This window comes from Cibotium barometz, chromosome 2 (genome assembly GCF_041138505.1).
Source record: "Cibotium barometz isolate CiBa-2024 chromosome 2, ASM4113850v1, whole genome shotgun sequence".
Taxonomy (NCBI): Eukaryota; Viridiplantae; Streptophyta; class Polypodiopsida; order Cyatheales; family Cibotiaceae; genus Cibotium; species Cibotium barometz.
The window spans coordinates 6,722,018-6,749,628 of record NC_141047.1 but is presented as its reverse complement, the minus strand read 5'-3'; the positions used below and the strand labels follow the sequence as shown (position 1 = coordinate 6,749,628).

The following is a 27,611-nucleotide window of genomic DNA, read 5'->3' as shown; positions in this document are numbered from 1 at the left end:
AATCGCACACTCATCAAGCTTGATGACAAATTAAAGTGCACTTCATGTCTCCTCAAATGTAATAACATAGAACTCCACCATTCTCTTTTGCAAGAGCTCCAAGTCCATGAATATATTGTTGTGTTCATTGTAGAATATGCTTCCACCTTCTCCCTTAAACTCCCCTACAATGTGGTATGAGTGACCAACATAGTGAAGCTGTTCTGTGTTTAAATCCTCCCTATGTCTCCAAACTTTTGTAGGTGTTGGTAGTAGCTTTGCTTTATTGCCTTTGGCCTCAAGGACTGATGACACTAACTTTTGGACATGGGACTATAGCCCGTACGACTCACTCCACTTGAATCCATGGCAGATTGAATATCCGCAGCAAACTATATTGTTGGTTACAAATTCATCCATTATATCTCGTTGAACCACCTTGAAATTCGTCTCCTTTTTCACTGTCTTTTACCATTCTACTAATGATTTCAGTTGCTTTACTGGATTAAGATTGGGATTGATATTCTCTTTATCAGGATGTATGACAACCCTACAAATACAACACTACTCATTACTAACATAGAGAATATGTAAATCACAAAGCAGCCCTGCAAATAAAATAATATTAATTGCTAATATAAAAAATATGAATGGGAATGCATTGAGTGCAATCTTACCTTATGGCTTTGATTTTCTTCTTCAGGCCTCCAGAATCGGGCCTCGTGTTCTCGACGTTTTGAGCTTTCTTCTCTGTATATGCAGTCCAATGTTTGTGTCTTTTTCTCTATATTTACGGAGGTCACTTGTTAGTTTGTTGATTTGACACTCTTGTTCTTCCAATCTAACTTTCTCTGTCTTGCATTCAGCAGACAAGCCAAGAAGCTCAGTTGCTAAATGTTGTGAATAATGCCTCTCTCTTTCTTGCATGTAAGAAATTTACTTGCAATATCCTAGTAAGCCTTTGGCGCCATCACCTGCAAAATGCAAGAGTGTTGTGGGATTTGAAAAGGGAGGATGTGAAGCAGTACGGGGGTCAATAGGATAGATGGAGCCATCACACCAAAGATCTATGTGTTGCTTCCCCGACAACCTTATATGATCTTTGACATCATCTGATGAGAGCAATAGTTGACTACTTCTGCGTTTTTGAATGGGCGCATACTAAATATCTAGATCAATGTGCAAATGGTACTTTCTCTTAATGCTTTCATGATTAGACCGTTTTCAATAGAATGGGTGTGTACATGGTTGTTCTCCATTGAAGTGTTCTAAAAATGAGTAAGTTGGATATGAGGCAGAGTGAAAGAATACATCTTGCTATGCTGAGAGAAGGCTTGAATTTGTCTTTTGAAATTGGAGATGAAGGTTCTCATTCCCTCCAAATTGTCTTCTGTGCAATAAAATCCTCCTGAACTAACTTTATTCTTGTAGTTTCGAATGTATCAATTCAAAGAAGGTTCTAATGAACTTTATGGCGGCCGCCTAGGAGAAGATTTGCCTCTGGCTCAGAAAGTAAACTTTTATGACTCTTACGTTCTCTTTATTGTAATATTTCAAGATTTTTTCTAGAGAGAGAAAATAAGAATCGATGATTTTCTTTACAAGGCCCTACAAATGACCTCAAAAATGTCCTAATATATAACATGATGGGATTCTAACATAGGATAGTGAAGCTTCCCAAAAAGTGGTTTCAAAAGTGATGATGTGGCATGTAGTAACATTACATTTTGGCATCTTGAATCTTGTTTGTGGTGTATCTTGCACATTACTACTTGGAAGTTGTCAGAGATTGTATATCAAAAATCTACTCATCATAAGCTTCTCAATGATATGTCACATAGAGGGGTTCTGACATAAGATTGATAGGGCTCACCATGCCCCCATGTTTTAGAGAGAGAAAGATCATGAAACTCCTTAGAGGGCCCCAAAATGAGCTCATAATTTTCCCAATGATGTTTATGCCCATGGATGAATCTATCAAGCAGTTGATTATTCGAATATCGTTCATGATGCGAAAGGAAATGAGAGTTTAAATACTCGAGCCGGCTAATGAAATCTCATATGTAACTCCTCTTCTTAATTCTCTCTTTGCTTTGTGTAGCTGTGAAGCTACACCCCATAAGACTCCTTCATGAAATATTTCTTCAAGAACAATCTCTTAAGAGCGGTAAAGTTCAAGCATTCCTCGACCTTAAGAGTTATGTACCAATCCCCAACCTTATGGTCTAATGTTAGACTAAAGGCATTGGTCTTGGCAACCTCATTTCGTTCTCTTAGGGCCTCACATACTTGATCAAATACCTCCAAATGTCTCCTAGGATCACTATCTCCAATGAATCTCTAAGTCAGTTTGGCTATTTGGGTGGCCTTTTTCTATAAATATGTCGACTCCCATCTCTCATAACATGCACTATACTCTCAAAGCTACCGCTCTTCCCAAGGCTTGTGTAAAAACAACTAGGTATGTGGGCAGAGCTGGTGCTGGCACAACAAGTGCAACAGGTGTAGGTGCAATACGAAACACTGCATGAGTATACATTGGCCTGAATCCAGGTGGAGCTAGATGTGCAACATAAGGCGTGTGTCCTACTAGTACCCCAATAGGTGCTGCAATCATGTGTGCATTAAGTGTAGTCGATCTCACGAAAGGAGTTGGTAGCACACTCACTCTAAGAAATGGATGTGTCATGGGTGTGCTAGAATGAGATGTGACGAATGATGGATGCGAATACCTCAACTCCTTCATCATGTGGTCGGTATGTACTAAGGTTGGGTTTAGACATAGCAACTTAGGCCGAACCATTAAGGTAGCTAGTTATGTAGAATGGGAAATGGATGTGTCATGGGTGTGCTAGAATGAGATGTGAGGAATGATGGATACGAATACCTCAACTCCTTCATCATGTGGTCGGTATGTACTAAGGTTGGGTTTAGACATAGCAACTCACTCTAGGTAGCACACTCACTCTAAGAAATGGATGTGTCATGGGTGTGCTAGAATGATGGATGCGAATACCTCAACTACATCATGTGGTCGGTATGTACTAAGGTTGGGTTTAGACATAGCAACTGAGGCCGAGCCTTTGAGGTAGCTAGTTAGTCAAAAAGATTGGTAGTAGTTGGTCGGGGGTTGGTGAGGCCTGGTTAGGGTTCTCACTTCTTGGGACTGGGTATCCTTTCGTTGACTCGAATTCATACAAATTATCATTGGCCCCTATTACAAGTCCTTTTACAATGCTAAACTTAATTTTGCCTGAAGGTCCAGAGGCTAGTATAGGCCAGTACACACCTAGCTCAATAGGCACACTATTGTCTAAATAGGCCTCTAGTACACGTCGTGACCATAAGTGCATATGAATCTAGGCTTACTAGGGTCCAAGGAAGCACACTACGAAGTTTAAAATTTTTTGTTTTGTTTTTTTGGGTACTAAGGAAAATTGCCCAAAATAGGGTTTAGACAGTTCCGTACATCTTAGGAAAGTTTGGGTTCACTTTTTCTGGGATACTCCGGTACTAGTTTGTGAATTCACTATACAAAATTTGAGTTTTCAGAGGTGTTGTATAGGTTGCACCAACGTGATCCCCATGGCCTAAAACGGGTTTTTGGAACTTTTAGATGTGCGCTTTTCCAAAATTTTCCATACACTTTTTCCTAGTCCTCCCTTTTCTCTTTTCTCTTTTCTCTTTTCTCTTTTTCCTTTTAGCTTTTTTAACTTTTAACTATTAACTTTTTTACCTTTTACTTTTTACTTTTTACTGTTCGAGAGTGTTGCAATTTACGGTTTTGGGCAGTTTCACCATAACTACCCAAAAGGGGTGTTGTCAGGATATTATGATTCTTTTCCTTTTTTCCAATTTGTCTCCTTAGATTGGTGGCCAAAAAACCTGCCAAAAAGAGTATCCACATTAAATATGACTAGCCAATCAAGGCAACAACTAGTGGCCCAAATTATAAGGGGATTAAGTCCAATTAATCTACATTCTTAGCACATACAAAAATGCTGATAAAGGGCAAAACATAGAATTTTTTTATGGTTTGTAAATCCATCCAAAATTATTTTGGCTATATGGTGGTGCTATAGCAGTGTCACTTATGGGTGGTCCTAGTACCATGGCAAGGGTGCAGAGTGTAATGGCATGTCATGTGGCTTTGCTCTTCCGCACTCAGGAGCACAATAGCTTAGCCGAGAAACCAAGAAGACTTGTATGAGCACACAAACGCACGGTCGGGGTGGTGTGTCACTGACCTCATGAACACTCGTCACCTCGGATTCTCGTGTAGGTAGCGTCATTGTGCAGGAGAACCCCCTAGAGCTCCACTCCATCACTGCACTCCAATAGAATCTTGGCCCTCTCTCTCTCTCTCTCTCTCACACACACACACACACACACACACACTATTTGAGTGGCATAGGAATAGTCCTATGCCACTCAAATAGTCCTATTCCTTTTCAATTTATTTGCCTTCCCATTTCATAAAGAATTATAGATCAACCTTGAATAATTTTTCTACTTGAAGTCACTTAAGAGCTATATTTATATATGTGTACATATGGTATACACACACATATAGATACATACATACGTATATATATGTGTGTGTATGTGTGTATATATGTATATGTATATGCTTATGTGAATATCTCTCACACACACATATATATATATATACACGCCTGTGTATATATGTATGTATGCATGTGCTTATGTATGTGGTAGACACATAATTCATAGGCGTTAAAAATGAAGATGCTTAGCACCGGCAAGACGATGGACACGCATGTTAGAAATTATAAGCATATCATCGCAATGGTCAGCCGGAATTGTTGGAGCGCAGCTGTAAGGTCTAGTCAAAAACGTCGAATTGCTGCAATTGTGGAGGAGTTGCAGGAGCGCTTTGGGCTTCTCTCTGGTAGAGGGATCTGGATTGCTAGTTTGCAGAGCAAAGCCAGGGACTTGTGGAGGGCCCTTGCTTTCAACAACCTCTTGCAGCAGCAGGCGAGACGAGTGAGCTTGAACAGAGAGTCGATATAGAGGCTCCTATTTGTTGCAAAAGAGACCCCGAACATCTTCTTCACAATTACAGGAACCGCCAAGGCATGGTTTGTAGCTATAGCACATCCTTCCGGCTGAGGAGTGCTACGGCCTTCTCACATGCCTCTCTATCTGCCTCGGAAAGTACCTCGATGAGGACAGGCACAGCTTGGGCGTGGATGCATTTGAGTAGTAGAACAAGTCTTGTATGCGCCTGGGAGATGATGAACAACAGTATGTGAATGCTAGCTCTCTTATCCCCATGGATCTGGGAAGTTTGCAGGAGGCCCTCTATTACATTGGAATCTGTATGACCAGCATCTTCTATACGTAAGCGATCCATCAGCCTCTTGTGATCATCATCATCGACCGTTTTAAGCAACAAATGCTCGAGGGCCTTCCCATTTCATAAAGATTTATATTATAGATCAACCTTGAGTAATTTTTCTACTTGAAGCCACTTAGGCGCTATATATATATATATATATGTACATATGGTATACACACCTATACATACACCTATACATACATACATACATATATATATATATATATATATATATGTGCATACGTACATATGCACATACATACATACATACATACATATATATGTGTGTGTGTGTATGTGGATACCATATGTATAAATACCCATTATGTGTGTGTGTGTGTGTGTGTGTGTGTGAGAGTGATAGACACACAATTCATAGACATTAAAAATGAAGATACTTCACGCCAACAAGGATATTGGATTAAGTTTTGATGTTTTGATATAATTAGCACATTTAATCCCCTAGGTTAGCCATTATGTCCACCATTTTCTCTCTCGCTCTCTCTCTCTCTCTCTCTTCATTTTTACACTTGTGAGAACGTATTATTTAAGGCTTTTAGCTACTATGAAAATTTGGGTTTTCACGTCTCCCCTTCCTAGTAGGCCATCATTCCTTGTAATCATAGATAAGCTTACGCATGGCTATGCCTATGCATAGCCAAGCGTATGCACTTGCTTTTCTTTGGCCTAGGATTGACTATGCATAGCCATGCCTATGCAAGGTATAGTCTAACTTGTCCACAAAGCAAGGTTGTATATTATACTTAAGCCACATTTAGTATTTTGAAAATCACTAATTTTTCATATACGCATTTTTGTAAGAAACATGTTTTTGTTTTTAAAATAGCATGTGTAAAAGTATGATAAAATAGACCACTCAAATAGTCATATGCTTTTTAGATTTATTTGTCTTCCCATTTTAAAAAGAATTATAGATCAACCTTGAGTAATTTTTCCAGTTGAAGCCACTTAAGAAATATATATGTGTGTACATATGGTACACACACACACATAGATATGTATGTGTGTGTATGTGAATACCATCTACACTATATAAATGAGCTTGGTTCAATGTGGACACGTGTTGAAAGAATAGAATTTCTAAGATATATTTAAATGTTGATATTCAAAAAGGTGTAATTACATTAGTCCGTTGCCTTTGATGATAGCAACCGTTCAGTGGCTGTCAAGCAAGACAAAGTACACCGGAGAAGAGTACTCTGTTCAAAAGCTCATCCTTGGGATGCCGCATGCTCTTAACAGCAACCAACGAGACAGTCTCATCATCGAGAAAATTAATCTCCGTTTAACGGTAAGTGATTACGACAGTAAGGGAAGCCCCGCGAGACGGGAAGCTGTGATAGTAGTTCGCTAGCAAGTGATCACGGCGCGGCAGACTAGATGTATGATCCATCACGCTTATTGCTGATAATTAATAACAAGCTATTGTCTTTGTGTTGTGCTGATTAGCCAATTTCATGCAATGAAAACAAAATAAAATTCCTAGAGATTAGGCAGTGCTTGCAGGCGGTCTAGAGAGGCGATTTAATTGATATAACATTTACGTGATTCGTTTCTTACAAGTGATCAAAACACGCTCATCAGATGCGAGAACAAAAATCTCAGCAAGACTACAGAATTTGATTAATCCACCCAATGATTCATTAGGGCGCAAGTTGATTCATAGATTTAAGAGAATTTTGTCTTAATTCAATTAAGATTGAAGCGTTTGCTAATCCAAGCCATTTAACTAAAATTCATGCTACTTTAGGTGCATTAGTTCCACTTAAGATCGTGTTAAATATCTCTACAATCCATGCAGTTAAATATGGATTTAGAGTGCAAATTTGCTTTGCTTTGTGCATCTATTGATATCCATCATATTTCCTTCCTTATAAGAAATTGCATTCTACGCATACGAAACTAGATGATTAGGAGTGTTCTTTCATGAAGAAGCAGATGCATATGTTTTTTTTCAAACCTGTGTCAGAGAGTAGGTATGGAGCAGCATATCATGTTTTCAAACTATAGAAAGTAGGTGTGGAAGAGCAGATGATTGCAGGTCCATCTTGCTTTGTTTGATTACATGTTTTTGTTTTAAAAATAGCATGTGTAAAAGTATGATAACAAAGGTAACTGAAATGTCTTTTCAATTTATTTGCCTTCCCATTTGAGTCCGTCACCTTTGATGATAGCAACCGTTCAGTGGCTATCGGGCAAGACAAAGTATGTCCAAGAATAGTACTCCATTCAAAAGCTCATCCTTGGGATGTTGCATGCTCTTAACAGCAACCAACGGAACGGCCTTGGGTCTATATGGCACGGTGCCTTAAAGAGGCCCCCCAAGTGGGATCTACGGGTGAGAGGGGCCGATTTTGGGCGGGGGTGATTTGAGCCGTCGGATCCCCGAAAGTAAACTAGGGTCCGAAAGTAAACTAGGGCCGCCGCGCACATATATTAATAAAGGCCGAACACACTAGCTAGCAGAAATTATAGCCTAATGGTAAGACTATGGCCGCTCTAGCGGCACGTCGTGGGTTCAAATCATTCTTTTGCAATTTGAGACTTAGGCAAAAAAATTATAAGTCCAAACTCGGACACTGGAGTAAACTAGGCAATTTGGCAAGCCCCCGACAAAAAAAACTCGGCCTGCGAAGTAAACTAGGGATCCTACAAAAAAAAAACTCGGCCTGCGAAGTAAACTAGGATCCCTAGGATCCCTAGTTTACTTCGCAGGCCGAGTTTTTTTTCGGCCCTAGTTTACTTTCGGGGATCCGACGGCCCGGATCGGCCCCGCCCAAAATCGGGCCCCCTCAGCCGTCGATCCCACCCCCTCTTAAATGCACCGTGTGATTTAGAGACGAGGAACGGAACAGTCTCATCATTGAGAAAATTAATCTCCCTTTAACGCAGTAAGTGATTACGACAGCGGGAAGCTCCACCAACGGGAAGCAAGTGATCATGGCGGCAGACTAGATGTATGATCCATCGCGCTTATCGCTAATAATTAATCCCGAGCTATTGTCTTTGTGTTGCGCTGATTAGTCGATTTCATGCAACAAAAACAAAAGAGAAATTCCTAGAGATTTGGTGGTGCTTGCAGGCGGTCTAGAGAGGCGATTCAATTGATATAACATTTACGTGATCTGTAACTTCTTATAAGCGATCAAAACAACGCTCATGGGATTCGAGAACACAAATCTCAGCAAGACTACTATACAGAATTTGATTAATCCACCCAATGATTCATCAAGCAGAGGTCGATTCAGAGATTTAAGAGAATATTGTCTTAATTTAATAAAGATTGAAGTGTTTGCTAATCCAAGCCTTTTAACACGGATTTTGAGTGTAAATTTGCTTTATTTTGTGCATCTTTCGATATCCATCATCTTTCCTTCCTTATAAGAAATTGCATTGTGCGCATACCAAGCTAGATGATTAGAAGTGTTCTTTCATGAAGAAGCAGATGCATATGTTTTCTTTCAAATCTGCGAGACAGAGAGTAGGTATGGAGTAGCAGATCATGTTGTCAGGTTACAGAGAGTAGGTGTGGAAAGAGCAGATGATTGCAGGTTCATCTTGCTTTGTCTGATTACTGTAACATGTTTTTGTTTTAAAAATAGCATGTGTAAAAGTATGATAACAAAGGGGACTCAAATGCCTTTTCAATTTATTTGCCTTCCCATTTCATAAAGAAAGAGGGGACTCAAATGCCTTTTCAATTTATTTGCCTTCCCATTTCATAAAGAATTATAGATCAACCTTGAGTAAATGTTCTACTTGAAACCACTTAAAAACTATATATATATATATATATATATATATATATATATATATATATATGTATATATGTATATATATATGTACACATATAGTATACACATACATATATACATAGATATGTATATGTGTGTGGATGTGAATACCATATGTATAAACACACATTATAACACATATAGTATACACATACATATATACATAGATATGTATATGTGTGTGGATGTGAATACCATATGTATAAACACACATTATATATATATATATGGTAGACACACAATTCATAGGCGTCAAAAGTGAAGATGCTTCGCGCCGGTAGGACGGGCATGTTAGAAATTATAAGCATTTCATCGCAATTATAAGCATTGCGATGAAATTATAAGCATTTCATCGCAATGCTAAGCCGGAATAATTAATAACAAGCTATTGTCTTTGTGTTGTGCTGATTAGCCAATTTCATGCAACGAAAAGAAAAGAAAATTCCTAGAGATTAGGCAGTGCTTGCAGGCGGTCTAGAGAGGCGATTTAATTGATATAACATTTACGTGATTCGTTTCTTACAAGCGATCAAAACACGCTCATCAGATGCGAGAATAAAAATCTCAGCAAGACTACTATACAGAATTTAATTAATCCACCCAATGATTCATTAGGGCGCAAGTTGATTCATAGATTTAAGAGAATTTTGTCTTAATTTAATTAAGATTGAAGCGTTTGCTAATCCAAGCCATTTAACTAAAATTCATCCTACTTTCAATGCATTAGTTTCGCTTAAGATCGTGTTAAATATCTCTACAATCCATGCAATTAAATACGGATTTAGAGTGCAAATTTGCTTTGCTTTGTGCATCTATTGATATCCATCATATTTCCTTCCTTATAAGAAATTGCATTCTACGCATACGAAACTAGATGATTAGGAGTGCTCTTTCATGAAGAAGCAGATGCATATGTTTTTTTTCAAACCTGTGTCAGAGAGTAGGTATGGAGTAGCATATCATGTTTTCAAACTATAGAAAGTAGGTGTGGAAGAGCAGATGATTGCAGGTCCATCTTGCTTTGTCTGATTACATGTTTTTGTTTTAAAAATAGCATGTGTAAAAGTATGATAACAAAGGTAACTCAAATGCCTTTTCAATTTATTTGCCTTCCCATTTCATAAAGAATTATAGATCAACCTTGGGTAAATTTTCTACTTGAAGCCACTTAAGAACTATATGTATATGTGTACACATATGGTATACACACACATATATACATAGATATATATAGATATGTATATGTGTGTGGATGTGAATACCATATGTATAAACACACGTTTAGTATTTTGAAAATCACTAATTTGTCAGATACGTATTTTCGTAAGAAACATGTTTTTGTTTTAAAAATAGCATGTGTAAAAGTATGATAAAATAGGCCACTCAAATAGTCCTATGCTTTTTATATTTATTTGCCTTCCCATTTTATAATGAATTATAGATCAACCTTGTTTGATTTTCCACTTGAAGCCACTTAAAAACTATATAAGTGTGTACATATGGTATACACACACATAGATATATATGTGTGTATGTGAATACCATCTACACTATATAAAAAAGCTTGGTTCAATGTGGACACTTGTTGAAAGAATAGAATTTCTAACATATATATATATATATATATATATATATAAATGTTGGTATTCGAAAAGGTGCAATTACATGTATATGAGTCCGTCACCTTTGATGATAGCAACCGTTCAGTGGCTATCGGGCAAGACAAAGTATGTCGAAGAATATTACTCCATTCAAAAGCTCATCCTTGGGACGTTGCATGCTCTTAACAGCAACCAACGGAACAGTCTCATCATTGAGAAAATTAATCTCCCTTTAACGCCGGCAGACTAGATGTATGATCCATCGCGCTTATCGCTGATAATTAATCCCGAGCTATTGTCTTTGTGTTGCGCTGATTAGCCGATTTCATGCAACGAAAACAAAAGAGAAATTCCTAGAGATTTGGCAGTGCTTGCAGGCGGTCTAGAGAGGCGATTCAATTGATATAACATTTACGTGATCCGTAACTTCTTATAAGCGATCAAAACAACGCTCATGGGATGCGAGAACACAAATCTCAGCAAGACTACTGTACAGAATTTGATTAATCCACCCAATGATTCATCAAGCAGAGGTCGATTCACAGATTTAAGAGAATATTGTCTTAATTTAATAAAGATCGAAGCGTTTGCTAATCCAAGCCTTTTAACTACAATTCATCCTACTTTCAGTGCATTAGTTCCGCTTAAGCTCATGTTAAATGTCTCTAATGATCCGTGCAGTTACATATGGATTTTGAGTGTAAATTTGCTTTATTTTGTGCAATATATATATATATGGTAGACACAATTCATAGGCGTTAAAAGTGAAGATGCTTCGCGCCGGCAGGACGGACATGTTAGAAATTATAAGCATTTCATCGCAATGCTAAGCCGGAATTGTTGGAGCGCAGCTCCCTGTGAGGTCCAGTCAAACACATCGAATTGTTGGACTTATGGAGGAGTTGGAGCAGCGTTTTGGTCTTCTCTCTGGTGGAGGGATCGGGATTGCTGGTTTGCAGCAAAGCCAGGGACTTGTGGACGGCCCCTGCTCGAACAGCCTCTTGCAGCAGGCGAGACGATACTATGCGTGGGAGATAATTAGCCCGAGTGAGCTTGAGCAGAGAGTCGATGGACGCTCCTGTTGTTGCAGGAGAGACCCCGAGCATCTTCCTCACAATTACAGGAACTGCCAAGGCATGGTTTGCAGCTGCAGCACATCCTTCCCGGTAGCACAGCAGAAGGCTGAGGAGTGCCGCGGCCTTCTCACACGCCCCTCTGTTTGCCTCGGCATTAAGTACCTCGATGAGGACAGGCACAGCTTGGGCGTGGATGCATTTGAGTACAACAAGCCTCTGTCTTGTATGCGGCTGGGAGATGATGAACAGCAGTATGTGAATGCTAGCTCTCTGAGCCCCATGGATCGTGGCAGTTTGCAGGAGGCCCTCTATTACATTGGAATTTGTATGACCAGCATCTTCTATACGTAAGCGATCAATCAGGCTCTTGTGGTCATCAGCATCGACCGCAGTTTGAAGCAACAAATACTCGAGGGCCTTCACAGCATAGAGCCTCGCGGGATCGGCTGCCTTCCCTTTGCAGATGAAGAAAGCCAGAAGGTCAATCGTGCAAGGATCGTGGAGGGCGTTTCTGGCCAGCTGATGTTGATGATGATTGATCTCAAGGAATCGCAGCAGTCCGAGCGCCTCCTTGCAGATCTCAACAGCTTCTGCGTCTCCATCTTGAGCTGCTGGGCCGTAAACTGGCAGTAAGGAAGCGACCAGAACATCAGCCGCTCGACCGGCGGGATCAAAACCAGACAGTCTCTGCGGACTACCCTTAATTCTGAGCTCCCGGGCAAGGCTGCGCAGCTGCTTCAATCGATCGAGCAACATAAAGCTATCGGCAATGTCCCCTAGGATGCGCGACGTATCGACTCGTTGTTGTTGCTGTCGATCAGGGCCTGGAGACACTGATCCGAAGCTGTGCGCGCTCCCATGACTAGGGCGGGCTTCCATGACATGGGTGTGAATGAGCCTCCGCAAGGTCAGATTAGGGATCATGCTCATCGGATGAGGAAGGTCGCGCCCGGAGACAGGGCAGGTGCGGTGCCCGGACTCCAGCCATTTGAGGATGCTTGGGCGGTCGTAGGTGATCCCGGTGGAGAGGGTGACAGGGTCTCGCATGAGCTCCAGAGATATGGGGCACTGCAAGAACTCATCGGGCAGCGTAATTATTCTCTCATGATCGACTGCATGATATTGAGTAGTGCTAGTAGTACTGCAGCTGCTGCTGCTGGACGTGCTGCAGGCTATAACTGTGTTGATATTGTACTGCATGATGATATCGCTGGAAGAGAAGATGGAAGAGCTTGCAGCTGCCACAAGAGATTAAATAATAAGCTGGATGATGCGCGCGTAGACTTTTGATCGGAGGCAGAATGCTTTCCACCAATCCGAAAAAGTCCACCCTCAACAAGTCTGATCAAATCGCAATTAGCGCAACTCAAAGTCACAGACCTAGCTTGTAATAAGTGCTTTTGCAAAGTCAAATCCGCCTGTGTTCCTTAAACCTTTCATAATGAAAGCCCCTGTTCCTTATTAAGCGTCACGCTCCACCGTCGTCCACCACCACCATTGCAGTTTCGCCATGTGGCTTTTTCCTCACGCTTCACTACCCAAAAAGAAAAAAGTACGCTACATTCGTTTCACTTCCCGACTCGTCATAAGTAAAGCCCTTCTTCCCTTCTCTTGCGTTCATGATCTTAATAACCTTTAGCTTTGCGTTGACGATCGTTTTACTGTAACCTTGCTCCCTTCAAAATTTTGACTTTTGAGAACCTAAGGCATCATTTTGATTGTTTCTTGAAAGAGAAACAGCTTAATCTACTTCAACAATATTCGTCTTCGTTTCCTTTGGTTGAACACCTTTTGAGAACGTATCCCACAATCTCTAGACAGGTTCAATTCAATTTCCACCGCCGAGACACTTGGAGCCATTCGCTTTCGTCTAGAAGTAGCAAAATGGATCCCACTCGCATTCTTTTCAACACTTGCATGTGGTGCTTTGGTAGTGCAAGGGCCTACACGCTAATACATCAACATCCTTAAAAGTCAAAATGGAAAACATGTTATCATACAAAAATCTCAACAACGTCTCACACACACTTGAATCCTTCTCCATCATTTGCAAGAATAGTGTTCTTCAAGGTCTGGTATATTTGTGTATTCCACAAAACTTAAACCACGTCCTGCTCAAGAAAGACGTAGTACCATGCTCTTTGAGAATGTTACTATCACATAATTATGCAAAGTTTTTTGAAGACTTTACCATCATCGAATGAATTCAACCCCCCCCCCCCCTTTCATATTCGTGAGAAGCTCAAACCTCCTGATTTTAAATGACTCAAGTTGTTTTTAAGCTAAGCAAGGAACATCATACATACATAAACAACAAAAAATCATACTCTTTGCAATGGTGGTGGCTGGCACGATGAAGAACTCCGAGTATTGTGTATTCCACAAAACTTAAACCACGTCCTGCTCAAGAAAGACGTAGTATCATGCTCTTTGAGAAGGTTACTATCACCTAATTATGCAGAGTTTTTTGAAGACTTTACCATCATCAAATGAATTCAACCCCCCCCCCCCTTTCATATTCGTGTGAGAAGCTCAAACCTCATGATTTTAAATGACTCAGGTTGTTTTTAAGGCAAGCAAGGAACATCATACATACATAAACAACAAAAAATCATAATCTTTGCAACAACAGTGGTGGCTGGCATGATGAAGAACTCCCAGTATTGTGTATTCCACAAAACTTAAAACATGTCATGCTCAAGAAAGAGGTAGTATCACACTCTTTGAGAATGTTACTATCACATAATTATGCAAAGTTTTTAAAGTCCCTTAAGGACTTTACCATCGAATGAATTCAATCCTTCCTTCCCTCCCCCCCCCCCCCTCTTCATCCTCGTGAGAATCTCAAACCGAGCATTTAAAATAGCTACCATTAGAATTTGAATCCACCACCAAATAGTCCCTTCATGGAGAAGTGGATTGGGAGATACAAGGATGCATCAATAGAAGAAAGGATGAGAGAAGAGCTTTCAAAAGAGTAAATAGACGCTTGCAATTCCCGCCTAGCTTGGAACCTCTACCAAATGTGATCAATATAGGGGTGGTTGCAAGATCAGGGTGCCCAGTTTTGTCCACTCAGGCACCCTACCCTGTAAACAGTAAAAAAATATACATTTGTTTACCTTTGGTGGCCAATCTCTCCTACACTAGGTGAAATATGGACTCTCCTTTCATCGTGAGAATCTCAAATTGAGCATTTAAAATGCAGTTGTTGATAAGCTAAGCAAGGAACATCCTATATATATAAACAACAAAAGATCATAATCTATCCAATGGCTACTAACATGATGAAGAACTCCTAAAGCCTTGTGCACTATGTTGTACGCACATGCGATAATTTGATGCCTTGCATTTTTCCACATATATACAGTGGCATATTTGGTGGATATTCAAATAACTACCATTAGAATTTGATGTAATACCTTGACGGACCTTATATGAAACTTACACATACATTATGTTCTCGTCATGGTGCATATGTAGGCTCAAATTTGTATCAAGCTTAAACTTAAAGAGCCCTTTTCTTCAAGAAACTAGCAAGTCTAAATAGAAACCACTTTATAGTACACAAGCTCTTAGTTGGATACACACACTAAAACTATATAAATCTTTCAATTCTAATGTAGGATTTTGAGTGTGTTTTTCATAAGAGCAACGGAAGATAGAGTGTAATCATAGTCATAGCCATCAATATATATAAATCTTTCAATTCTACCCTAGGATTTTGAGTGTGTTTTTCATAAAAGCAACGGAAGATAGAGTGTAGTCATAATCACAGCCATCAATATTAGCTACATAAACTAGTAAAAGTGGTCACATAGTTAAGGGCAAGAAGTACATGGATAATATCATATTTATTAGAGAAAATAGATAATGGATAAAGTATTTATTTATAGTGGATTGCATAAATGGTATTTGATTTAGTGTCCTAAATCATATGGCATGCCTTACATATCATTTATTAAATTATTATAAATTTATTAAATAGCATTGGTGTTGCTCCTTTCTACACTATCCTAGATGATCCTATAGAGAATCCTATTAAGAATCCAGCCACATCGAGCCTAGATATGCCTAGGAACACATAACTACGTGGGTATCACTAAATCCGTGCAAAAGTGGGTTCATGAAGGAGGAGGCCTCAAGAGCCTTACACTATAATTCTATAATTCATTAACTTTCATCTCCTCTTGGGAGAGATTGAGAGAGCCATAACTCTTGCTCTTATGAGGTACACAGGTTGTTGATGTTGCCAAAGGTTGTGTGTTGATGTTGCCATATGTTGTGTGGGTTGCTGCATATGCAACTAGGCTCTCCTTGCTGCATATCTCTCCTTTCTCTATGTGCCCTCCTCATAGGATGTGGGATACTACAATATCTATGCCATAATATTTATAGGTTGCAGGTGGCATACTACAAGATCCAACTTGGGTGGCTGGCTGGTTTCTGATGGGACACTCAGTATAACGTACCCTTAGGAGTGGACACTCACTAGTTGAAAGCCCTTATCAATAGATTGAGCACCTTTGAAGCTATGTCCTTAGGTATATATGTACATTTTTAGGAGATTTATTTGTCTTCATCCCCTCTTGTGGAGTGCTTTCATAAAGTCTGTTAAATTCATCTCACTAAAGGGTTACCTTTAGCAATGGGTTTGATAATAGAAGTGCTATGTCCAATGACTCCAGAAGCAACATATTTAGAATCTGATGCTTTGGCTCCCTTGACCATCAAAGTATCTTCTCATTGGATGGAATTTATCATGACTTCATCCCATGTAGGGATCCCTTTAATGACTAAGACATTATAGATTGCTTCATGTTTAGGCCATGGATGAAACTATCAACCACTTGATTATTTGAATAGCGTTCATGGGAAAGGCAACTAGACTTCAAATGCTTGAGCCGGCTAATGAAATCTCGTATGGTCAACTCCTCTTCTTTTTTGTTTCCCCTTTATGTAGCAGTGAAGCTACACCCCATAAGACTCCTTCACACAAAAATTAATAAAAAAGATGCATTCTTTTGCATACTTAAACAAAATATCTCACTTGAAAATTTAAATTAGCCTTATCTCTCTTTATAACTCCTCCATGTGTCTTACGCTACTCGAATTTTCCATGTATGTAGTTTATTATCATACAAAAATCTCAACAACGTCTCACACACACTTATCCTTCTCCATCATTTGCGAGAATAGTGTTCTGCAAGGTCTACTATTGTGAAATTGAAATAATAGGAATACGCTTAGAATTCGAGTAATTAAATAAAAACCTGAAGACTTTCTCAAATGATTAGATCAACAGCTATGCCTGATTTCACTTAGGAAGAAAGCGTTGATTCCTTCAAGTTAAGTCTGGTAATAGTTTTCCTTCTATCTAGTTTAATCAGGTGAAGGATAGTTTAGTTCTCAGATTTACCCCGTTAGAAAATTCGTTAAGAAAATAAAAAAGGTGGAATCGTCCCTATTTTTCGGGCAAGGAAAATTTTCCTGGTTTCGGTTTCGGAATGACCACAAGATTAGTCTCGTGTCCGGACATTCGTGGGCGAGGCCCCGAGTGGGAAACCCTACCCCGTGCGCAAGAGGAAGCTACTTCTGCTCTGCTAAACAATCGGGAATCCGGTGCACGGAGGGGGTAGTGGGGTCTCACAGCTGGTATCAGAGCTTGTTGTAAACTTATTAAACGACAGCAGAAATTGCCTAAAATTTTAAAGTAAATCTGGGAAATAATGTTTTCACTTGCTAAGATTATGTTTGAAATGAATTCATAAATTGAAAACTCATAAGTTGAACTGGATTTTTAGATGGATACCCCAAATCTATCTAGCATTCTTGGACTCTCTTAGAGTCAGGATATGATCACCTTTGCCTTCGAAAATCTCATCAACTCCGCTACAACCCGAGAAAGCAGAGTGAGGCTCGCTCGTCACTTTGAGAATCTATACTTTCCTGATCCAGTAGAGCGATGTCAACATATGTGGTTCTCTGGAGGGCGAAGTATTAACGTCAATACCAATCAATGTCAGAGACAAACAAAATATCTCGCTAGCCATGATCTTGATAAGGCTAGGAGTTATTCATTATGTCCAACTCTATAATCATTCCACCCGAAATTTTAGAATTTCTTACCAAATTTTTAGACTTCTTGGCCGCTTTATTCCTAGGAGAAGAATTACAGCACCATTATCAGTGATGAATCGTGTATATCATAGCATGTCTACATCACAGTATCGCCTTTTTATGTGTACACGATTGAGGCAGTGACTTTTGGAGCCGAGATGCTCTATGTATATATCAAAAACTTTTGATAATAAATGATGTTTTGCAAAAGATTCCAAATTGATTTTGTGGTTGTGAATATTGGTTAATAAAATTATCAGAGTGAATCTTGTTTTTCAGAATTATGATAGAATATTTAATTGTTTAAGAAATAAATCTCAAAAATTACATAGTCATAAATCTGATGACAAAGTTAAGTTGACAAAAATCTCGTTTTGTCAGAATCATGAGGCGCACGGGCCGTGGTAGGCAGCTGGATCCTCTTACCGATGATGAAGAGTTAGATCCAGATGTTCGTAAAGCCCTGCACCGGATCCAACCTGGTCCCTTCAAGGGTGAAGGGGAAGAGTTAGGAGAAACAGTGAAAAAATGAATTGAGGCAATGTAAGAGTATTTTGATGTAACTAGTTATAATGAGAGGAGCAAGATGGCTCTCGCTAGATTGAAAATTGTGGAAACGGACAGGGTCGTGTGGAGGAACCATTGCGAGACAAACCATCTTGACTGAAACACCCAGACCTGGTCAGATCTTAAAGCTTACCTTAGGAAGAGGTTCTGTCCTCCAGGCTTCCTGGAAACTAAAATGAATGAGTTCTTGGAATTGAAGCAGGATAGCCGAACAATTGAAGAATACCATCAGGCATTTGCCCTTCCCCTCAAATATTCTCCACTTTTGGATGAAGAGCAACTGATGGCCAGATTCATTCGAGGGATGAACGAACCATTGGATACTTTAGTGAAAAATGCCAAACCAGTCTCAATGGCAGAAGCTGTCAGAATGCAAAGGACTTTGCCTACACCACCTCAAACTTTAAAAGGTTCCAAGCCCCGGGAAGTGCTTCAAACTTTCCACCCCCAAAGAGACAGCAAGGCCCTAATCAGAATTAAGATGTTGGGAGATTCAGAAGTGAAGGAAAACCCTTCCCTTCAGAACACTTTCTCAAGAGCCCCACCTTTTTTAAGGATTCAGAGGGATGAGCTTAGAAGTGAGAACAGGTGTTTTGGGTGTCAAGGTTTCGGTCACCAGCTTAAAGACTGCCTGACTCCTGCCATGTCAAGAGGACAGGGAAGTCAAGGACCCAGAGTGCATAGACCAGCCCTTCGTATCAGTCAACTGTCTTGCCAAAATCAGGGCAATCCCAGGAGGACTCCAGCTCAGTCATCTGCCTCTATTCTCAGAGTAATCTCTGAACTCCCTCCCAGAACTGGGGTAACCAAAGAGAAAGAGTTCTACCCCAATCTGCAGTAGCCAGAGCAGTTACGATAGCAGAAGTAGTGGAAGAGGAAAGAGGTCAGATTTATGCCGCAATTGAAAACCAAGGGCCAAATCGTCAATTCTCTATCATCCTTATACTCCAGCTGAGTATAAGGGTAAGCCATTTAAGCTTTTGATTGATTCAAGCAGTACTCATTCATTTATTTCCCCGGGATGCTTGCGTAAGGTAGTCTTAGAATAGAAATCAGGGAAACCTATGCAAGTTGAATTGGCGAGTGGGAAGATTCTTTTCGCTCACCATAAGACAGATCGTATTCAGTTTAATCTAGATGGGAATGTAACTGACTGCCAGTTTAGAGTCTTACCTTTGGGAGTTTTTGATGGAATCCTTGGAATGGATTGGCTCCACAAAAATCAAGCTGACATTCACTATCATAATGGAACCATTTCCTTCCGTGACCTTCACGGGAACAAAGTTCAAGGAACTGGAATTTTTGGATCCCCAGATCTGCAATTAGTAAAAGCTTCTAGGTTACTGAAAGGACTTAGAAAGAAGCAGCTCATTTATGTTGTCAAAATGAATCCGGTAGACACAAAGTTAAAGGCTAAAGAACTAGAATGGTTAAGTGAGTATGATGATTTATTCCCAACAAAGCTTATTGAGATGGCTCCGATTCGGGAAGTAGATCATGTGGCGTAAGACAGTCCTTTAAGAAAACAAGGTTTCTATGCAAGTTTTCAGTTTGATTTTCTTTTGAATACAATGAGTATATCTTGAATCAGTATCCCCAAAACTTCTTGAACGGAATTTTGAATTTCATACCAGAATTCCTCGAATTCTGTAACCTTGATCCACAGATCAATTTGAAGGGTCTCAAACTTAGTTTCAGATTTGGCGGGAGTTTTGAGGGTATTTTTCTAAACTGGTCACATCTTCTTTCCTCGAAACTGACGAAAGAGTTTGGTCTTGGTCATAGTCTGATTCAAGGTTCGAGTCTGATAAGATTTTTCTTCTCGAAAAGGTTTAATAATTAAGTCACTATTTTACTAAATTTCTTTCTTTGAATATTCACTTAACTGATTTCTAAATTAGTTATGAATTCCAATGAGGAATAAATTAATCATTTATCGGAAAGTTTAAGCATATCATGTACCGTAAACTCATACAGTTGTTGTGTTTGGTCATTTTTTCCAAAGTACCTTGTTGGGATGAGATTTTCCCTTAAACTTTGTAAGGATAGGATGTGGAATGACTGTTAGGATAATTGCACTGGGTGCACTAATGTGTCTCACATAAATTGTGCCTATAAGGAATTTTACAAGTCCTTGCAATAAAAAGTATGGTCCAAGCTCTAAAGTTGAAAAGTTATCTACAAAGGCTTATGACTCAAGAACCAAGTCGAGAGTTTTTTTTTAAAAAAAATTCTCCTTAAGAGGTTAAGTTTTTCTTTGAATGGACCTTAGACATAGGGCCTTTCAACTCAAAAACTGAATAGCCATAATGGTACCTAGGGACCCTTGTTAGGTTAAAGGAATAACCAAACCCACATAATCAAGGTGAATCTAGGACAATAGGATTCCTTGGCCAACAAGAATTGAGGTATGGTGCGCAAAGTTGCACCTACCTAATGACCAATTCAATAAAAAGGACCAGATAAGCATATGTCTTACATCAAAGAGAATCGGGTCTAACATTTTTATACTATTTTGTACGGAGGATTTATTATCTTCATGTAAGTTGGAATAACTCTAGCACCCTTCCTTGTGAATCTGACATCAAGGAGTATTTCTTTGGATAGGATGTGGAATCACTATTAGGATAATCACACTGGGTGCATTGATGCGACTCACATAAATTGTGACTATAAAGACTTTTACAAAGTCCCTGCTATGAAAAGTATGGTTCGAGCTCTAAAGTTGAAAAGTTGACTACAACGGCATATGACTCAAGACCCAAGTCAAGAGTTTCTTTTTGTTTTTCTCCTTAAGAGGTTAAGTTTATCTTCAAATGGACCTTAGACCTAGGGCCCTTCAACTCAAACGGAATAGCCATAGTGGTACCTAGGCACCCTTGTTAGACTAAAGGAATAATGAAACCCACATAACAAAGGTGAATCTAGGACAATAGGCTTCCTTGGCCAACAAGAATTGAGGTATGGTGCGTAGAGCTACACCTACCTAATGACCAATTCAATATAAAGGACTAGATAAGCATATGTCTTACATCAAAGAGAATCGGGTCTCACATTTTGAACTATTTTGTATGGAGAATTTATTATCTTCTTGTAGGTCAGAATAACTCTAGAACCCTTCCTTGTGAATCTAACATCAAGGAGTATTTCTTTGAATGCAATGATAAAGTGTTGTCTCATTTCTCTTGTGAGATTAAATAGAAAATACCATTTGAGAAAATCTGCAACAATCAACCAAATCGGACTCTAGGATAGTTTTAAATCTCAACGAGTTTTGACAACTTACAAATTAGGTTGGTGCTTCTCTTATGTTCTGAGAAATTGCCAAGGGAATGAAATTAGGGTAGTTAATCCACTAGTCAAAATGATCACCAAACTTAAACCATAAAATGATAATCAAAAGTTTTTAGAGAAGAATAAGTCGACTTAGTCTTTTGACCTTAGCTGACAGAATCATGTATAGAGATTGGAAACTAAGTTTCCCTTAAATATCTCAGCATCATAAATGAGGATAGAAATCGGGATCAAGGAGACTAAGGAAATTTATGTATTAGTAACACAATTTGTTAATGATGTGAATGTGGAAATATTGTTTGGAAGTTAAAAAGAACTCTATTTCCTTGTTTGAAAAAGATTGATTAATGGTGTGAGCCACACCTAACAATGGTTGATAGAGTGAGACACTCTTTGCATGGTTGATGGTGTGAGCTGCACCTAATAATAATCGATTAGAGTGAGTTTCTCTTTGAATGGTCGATGGTGTGAGCCACACTTAACAATGGTCAATTGAGTGAGCTGCTCTTTGAACGGTAATTATATAATCATATGAAATCAATACTTGTTCCTCGTTGATTTTCCTGATTCAAACTCGAAGTTTGACATGGCAATCTTTGAAGAGGCTAGCAACACTGTTTGTGAAAAAGGAGTCGAAGGTAACTAACTCGGATCATAAGACTTAAAGTAGTTTATCCTAGACCTAAGGGAACTGTTTCGTTTCTCTTTGAATGGTCGATGGTGTGAGCCACACTTAACAATGGTCGATTGAGTGAGCTGCTCTTTGAACGGTAATTATATAATCATATGAAATCAATACTTGTTCCTCGTTGATTTTCCTAATTCAAACTTGAAGTTGGACATGGCAATCTTTGAAGAGGCTAGCAACACTGTTTGTGAAAAAGGAGTCGAAGGTAACTAACTCGGATCATAAGACTTAAAGTAGTTTATCCTAGACCTAAGGGAACTGTTCTGATGCATAATGTTAATAAACATTTTGTTTTCTTATAAATAATTATATTTATGATTTTGGGAAAGTTGAAGTAAAGTGATTATGGTTGGTGGGTCTATTTATCTCTCAAGAGGCCAGCAACACTGTGTTTGTGAAAAAGGAGTCGAAGGTAACTAAATCGGATCATAAGACTTAAAGTAGTTTATCCTAGACCTAAGGGAACTGTTCCGATGCATAATGTTAATAAACATTTTCTTTTCTTATAAATTATTATATTTATGATTTTGGGAAAGTTGAAGTAAAGTGATTATGGTTGGTGGGTCTGTTTATCTCTCAAGAGGCCAGCAACATTGTCTATGAAAAGGGGGTTTGAGGTAACTAGCTCGGAACATAGGACCTGAAATGGATCTAGACCAAGAATCAAGAAATCAAACACACAAAAGACAAATTGTAGAATCCATTCAATGGGAAACAAGCACACATGAGAAATACATGAGATTATGAAGAAAACAAAGAAAATACATATGCACATGTAGCAAAGGAGGAATGTGCATAAGGCCTAAGTGATTTAACCTATCACGACGATGAGGATGGCTATCAAGCTTGCCACCATGAGACCTAGACCATGTGTGGCCATCACCAAGAAAGGATCCAAGAGTAAATTTAGAAGTTCAAGTGATGAGAATTAATAAAATATCCCTACAATGAACCCAAGGCTCTATTTATAGTAGCCTTGTTCATGGCTACCAAATCAATGGGAAGTGGTGAAGGTCCCAAATATTCTCTCCAAATATAAGGAAGTCCATGAGATTTCATCACCAATGCATATGTGTGGAACTATTATGACAGTCCTTGTTGTAGATGAAATCCTTTGCAAAATTATTCATGAAAACTCCATGAAATAGGTTGCAGATGATGCATACACTTAGCCAAGAGTGTCCCTCATCATATTCTTCCATTGTGATGACCATTGAAGCTTGTTGAAGTAGAGCAATGACCCCAACAATGGACCTCACCAAAACTATCCAAAAATTATAGCATACTTATAATCCCAAGTATTGCCCATTTTCTCCATACATATCATGCCACTTAGTCAAGAAACACCTTCCTCAAGTAGGCCATATTGTTGCACATACTCCAAAGATTGCCAAGTAGCCTCATCCATGGGCAATTGATTCCACTTTACAAGGAATTCTTCAATGTTCCTATTCCTCAACTCCCTTGTTCTCTTGTCCACAATCCTCTCTGGCTCATATATGATCTCCCCTTCTTCATCCATTGGTGGAAGCTCTTACATCTCAAACCTCTTAAGATTGGACACATGAAATACATTGTGAATTCTTGTAAAAGAAGGCAAATCAAGCTTGTAAGCCAAGTCACCCACTTTCTTGACTACCATGTATGGGCCATAGTATTTATGAGCCAATTTTGGATTGGAAGATCCTTTGAGGATGTTATGATGGATATTAGGAAGCTTGAGTAGCACATAATCACCTCGTTTAAACTCCATATTATGCCTATGCTCATCTGCATTTTCCTTCATGACCTCTTGAGCCTTCTTCATGTTATCCTTGCAAAGTTGAGGAAGCTGTCTCATCCTTGTTGAAATATACAAGTGAATAGGGTGTGTGCGGGAACAAGCCCTTGGCAAGAGGTTGTGAAAGAGAATGTGTAAATGTGAGAGAACCTGTGAAAAGGTGAGAAGAATCTACTGGGAGAGAATAAAGGGTAGCATGAGAAGATTTAGGAAGTGTGGAGATATTCTGGGAGAGGTGGAGATATTCTGGGAAAAGTGAAGAGGTGGAGAGAATCAAGCAAAAGAGGTGGAGTGAATCAAGGAGAAATCAGTGGGATTAGATGCTTGGATGTAAACTCTATAAATTGAGGCATTGGCCTAATGAGAATTTGCTGGTTTTTGATTATCCATGCCTACATTAAGCTATTTGTTAATTGCTACGTCTTAATTATTTATACTAATTACTTTGTTAATGATGTTAATTCTAGTATTTGATCCACCATAGCTCATCACATTGCTGTAATTTTAACATGGTATCAGAGCCATGCCTAAAATCCATCAAGTTTATGAGCCCATTATCTAGTTAATTAGGATTAGTAGATAATTAAAAAATAATCAAAATTTTAGTTATTTTTCAACTAGTCTCTACACCCCCAGCCAGTGGAGGATCTCCCTCTCCTTGCACACTCAACCATTGCCCAAACCCTTCTAGCCCAAGATAGCTAACTCATAGAAGCTCCAGCCCAAGCCAATCACAAGCGCAAACCGTCGGCGCATCAAGAAGAAATCACGTTTTTTTCCAGCGTAGGTTTTTCTGAGAAAGTTGCAGATCTTGTCTTCATCCAATCAAATTGCTCTAATTCCTCATAGCTCCAGGGGTTTTCAAGCATGCTCTACAAGCTGGTGAAGTTAGAATTTAATTTGATTAAGTCTACAGTGAGATCCAAGCTCTTCATCAAATCTGCAGGTGACTTTGGTAAAATAGAGATTAAGCATTTAATATTTGGTCAAATCTTGTGTTTATTGGCTTAATCCTCTACTAGACTCATTGCTATTGATGGCCTTGAAAGCATTTGAGCTCATTTGAAGTCTAAGGCATCAGATCTGGGCTCCCTGCATACTCTATTTTCTGCACACAAAATAGAGAATTAAGTATTTTGGTGCAATTGAGGGTTCAAATTAACCATTAGGTATCTGATACAGATCCCTATAAATTTAGATTGTAATTCGGAGTTGGTTTGATACTCCAACCATTTCGTACAAATTGGTTACCCTTGATTTAATGTAATTTTTGGTAAAATTATACTGATAAATTTGTGATAATCATCATTTTGCATTTAACCCTTGGTTAATGCCTATAAATCTCACTCAAATTCAAGATTATTCACAGCCAGAGTTGCATTTGGGAATGTGCATAAGAATGAATGCTATACGCATTATGTATTGGACACATTGCATCAGTGTAAAAATGGGATCAGACACTGCCCTTGTCCAGAATAAGGCAAGAGGTAAGACCTCCCACATAAATTTGGGTTTGCATTGCATAATGACACAAGATAAACATCAAAAACCCAAAGGAACTATCAACAAAACATTTAAACATGTTGCTCACATGGAGCAAGAAGATCTGACGGACAAGCTCATGGCCCCAGCCATGAAAGAAGAAGAACACCTCTTTCTAAGAAGAGGCTCCACACCGAGAAGAAGATCGAGAGGAAGCATTGAAGGAAGACATGGACACGAGAAGAGAAGCTACCACAAGAAGACTGAAAGAAGAGGAAGACATGGACGCGTGAAGAGAAGCTGCCCACGACAAGAAGATTGAAGACAAGAGAAGATGTAAGGCTCCAAAGAGTGAGTAGCCATGTGAAAATCTCTAAGAGAGAGAGAGAGAGAGAGACCCCACAACCCAATGTAACCTGCCCCAACAAAGTAAAACCACCTTTGAGCCACCGATGATGTAGGCCACATGGTAGATAGATGTATGTGTGAGCACTTTAGTCAAGGTCGCGAGCACTTGTAGTAAGCCTTGGACACATAGAGAGAGAGAGAGTGTCAAGGACTATGAGTTTAGGGACTTGAGGCACTGGTCGCGCAGGCTATCAAGTAAGAGAGAAACTTGGTACAGGGTCCAGGTGTGCTAAGTTAACTGGAGGGGAGGAGTGCTAGACACTGGTCGTGGACTATCAAGTAAGAGGGAAACTTGGTATAGGGTCCAGGTGTGCTAGGAGTATTCACTTGAGGGGAGGTGTTGAAATATACAAGTGAATAGGGTGTGTGCGGGAACAAGCCCTTGGCAAGAGGTTGTAAAAGAGAATGTGTAAATGTGAGAGAACCTGTGAAAAGGTGAGAAGAATCTACTGGGAGAGAATAAAGGGTAGCATGAGAAGATTTAGGAAGTGTGGAGGTATTCTGGGAGAGGTGGAGATATTCTGGGAAAAGTGAAGAGGTGGAGAGAATCAAGCAAAAGAGGTGGAGTGAATCAAGGAGAAATCAGTGGGATTAGATGCTTGGATGTAAACTCTATAAATTGAGGCATTGGCCTAATGAGAATTTGTTAGTTTTTGATTATCCATGCCTACATTAAGCTATTTGTTATGCTCTACATCTTAATTACATTGGCCTAATGAGAATTTACTGGTTTTTGATTATCCATGCCTACATTAAGCTATTTGTTAATTAATCACTAATTACATCTTAATTATTTGCTAATCACTTTGTTAATGATATTGATTCTAGTATTTGATCCACCATAGCTCATCACATTGCTGTAATTTCAACAATCCTTTCCGACTCTTCCTTGGCCAAAGGATTAACCATTTTATCCTCATGAAAGGAAATAGATGGAACATGAGCTTGATACCCATAAAAATCCTCAAAAGATGACATCCCAATACTCAAATGCTTGCTTGAATTATGACAAAATTCAGCAACATAGAGCTACTCATCCCCAAGATGTTTGCATATCATGACACTTCAAGCCATTTGTTTGTGCACTCCGTTTGCCCATTTGTTTGAGGGTGATAGATAGGATATAGATAGAGTGATTTGGGTATCCATGGGTACCCATGAACTTGGTGTCCCTATTACAAACTATGTTAAGTGACAAACCATGTATCTTGAATACATGTTCCATGAAATGGTTGGCAATGTGAGAGGCCCGATAAGTGGTATTTGAAGCAATGAAATGGGCTGATTTGGTGAGTCTATCTACCATCACAAATATTTGATCCCATCCATGCTTTGTCCTCCTTGGTAGACCCATAATAAAGTCCATGAAAATGTGAGTCCATTTCCCATCCGGAATAGGCAAAGGATGAAGGAAGTTGATGAGTATCCTTATTCTTTTG

The 27,611-nt window shown here is 39.2% G+C and overlaps 1 protein-coding gene across 1 annotated transcript; it reads right to left on the bottom strand.

The window, feature by feature from the left end:
* Positions 1-11,572: 11,572 nt before the first annotated feature.
* LOC147640590 (U-box domain-containing protein 25-like) lies at positions 11,573-12,712 on the bottom strand. Its single transcript, XM_086808166.1, has one exon. The coding sequence runs from the start codon at positions 12,710-12,712 to the stop codon at positions 11,573-11,575; it is 1,140 nt and encodes a 379-aa protein (XP_086664292.1).
* Positions 12,713-27,611: the final 14,899 nt, after the last annotated feature.

What these genes read in the sequence shown, in the direction of transcription:
- LOC147640590 (XM_086808166.1), bottom strand. Translation starts at nt 12,712, where the DNA reads ATGGAAGCCCGCCCTAGTCATGGGAGCGCGCACAGCTTCGGATCAGTG.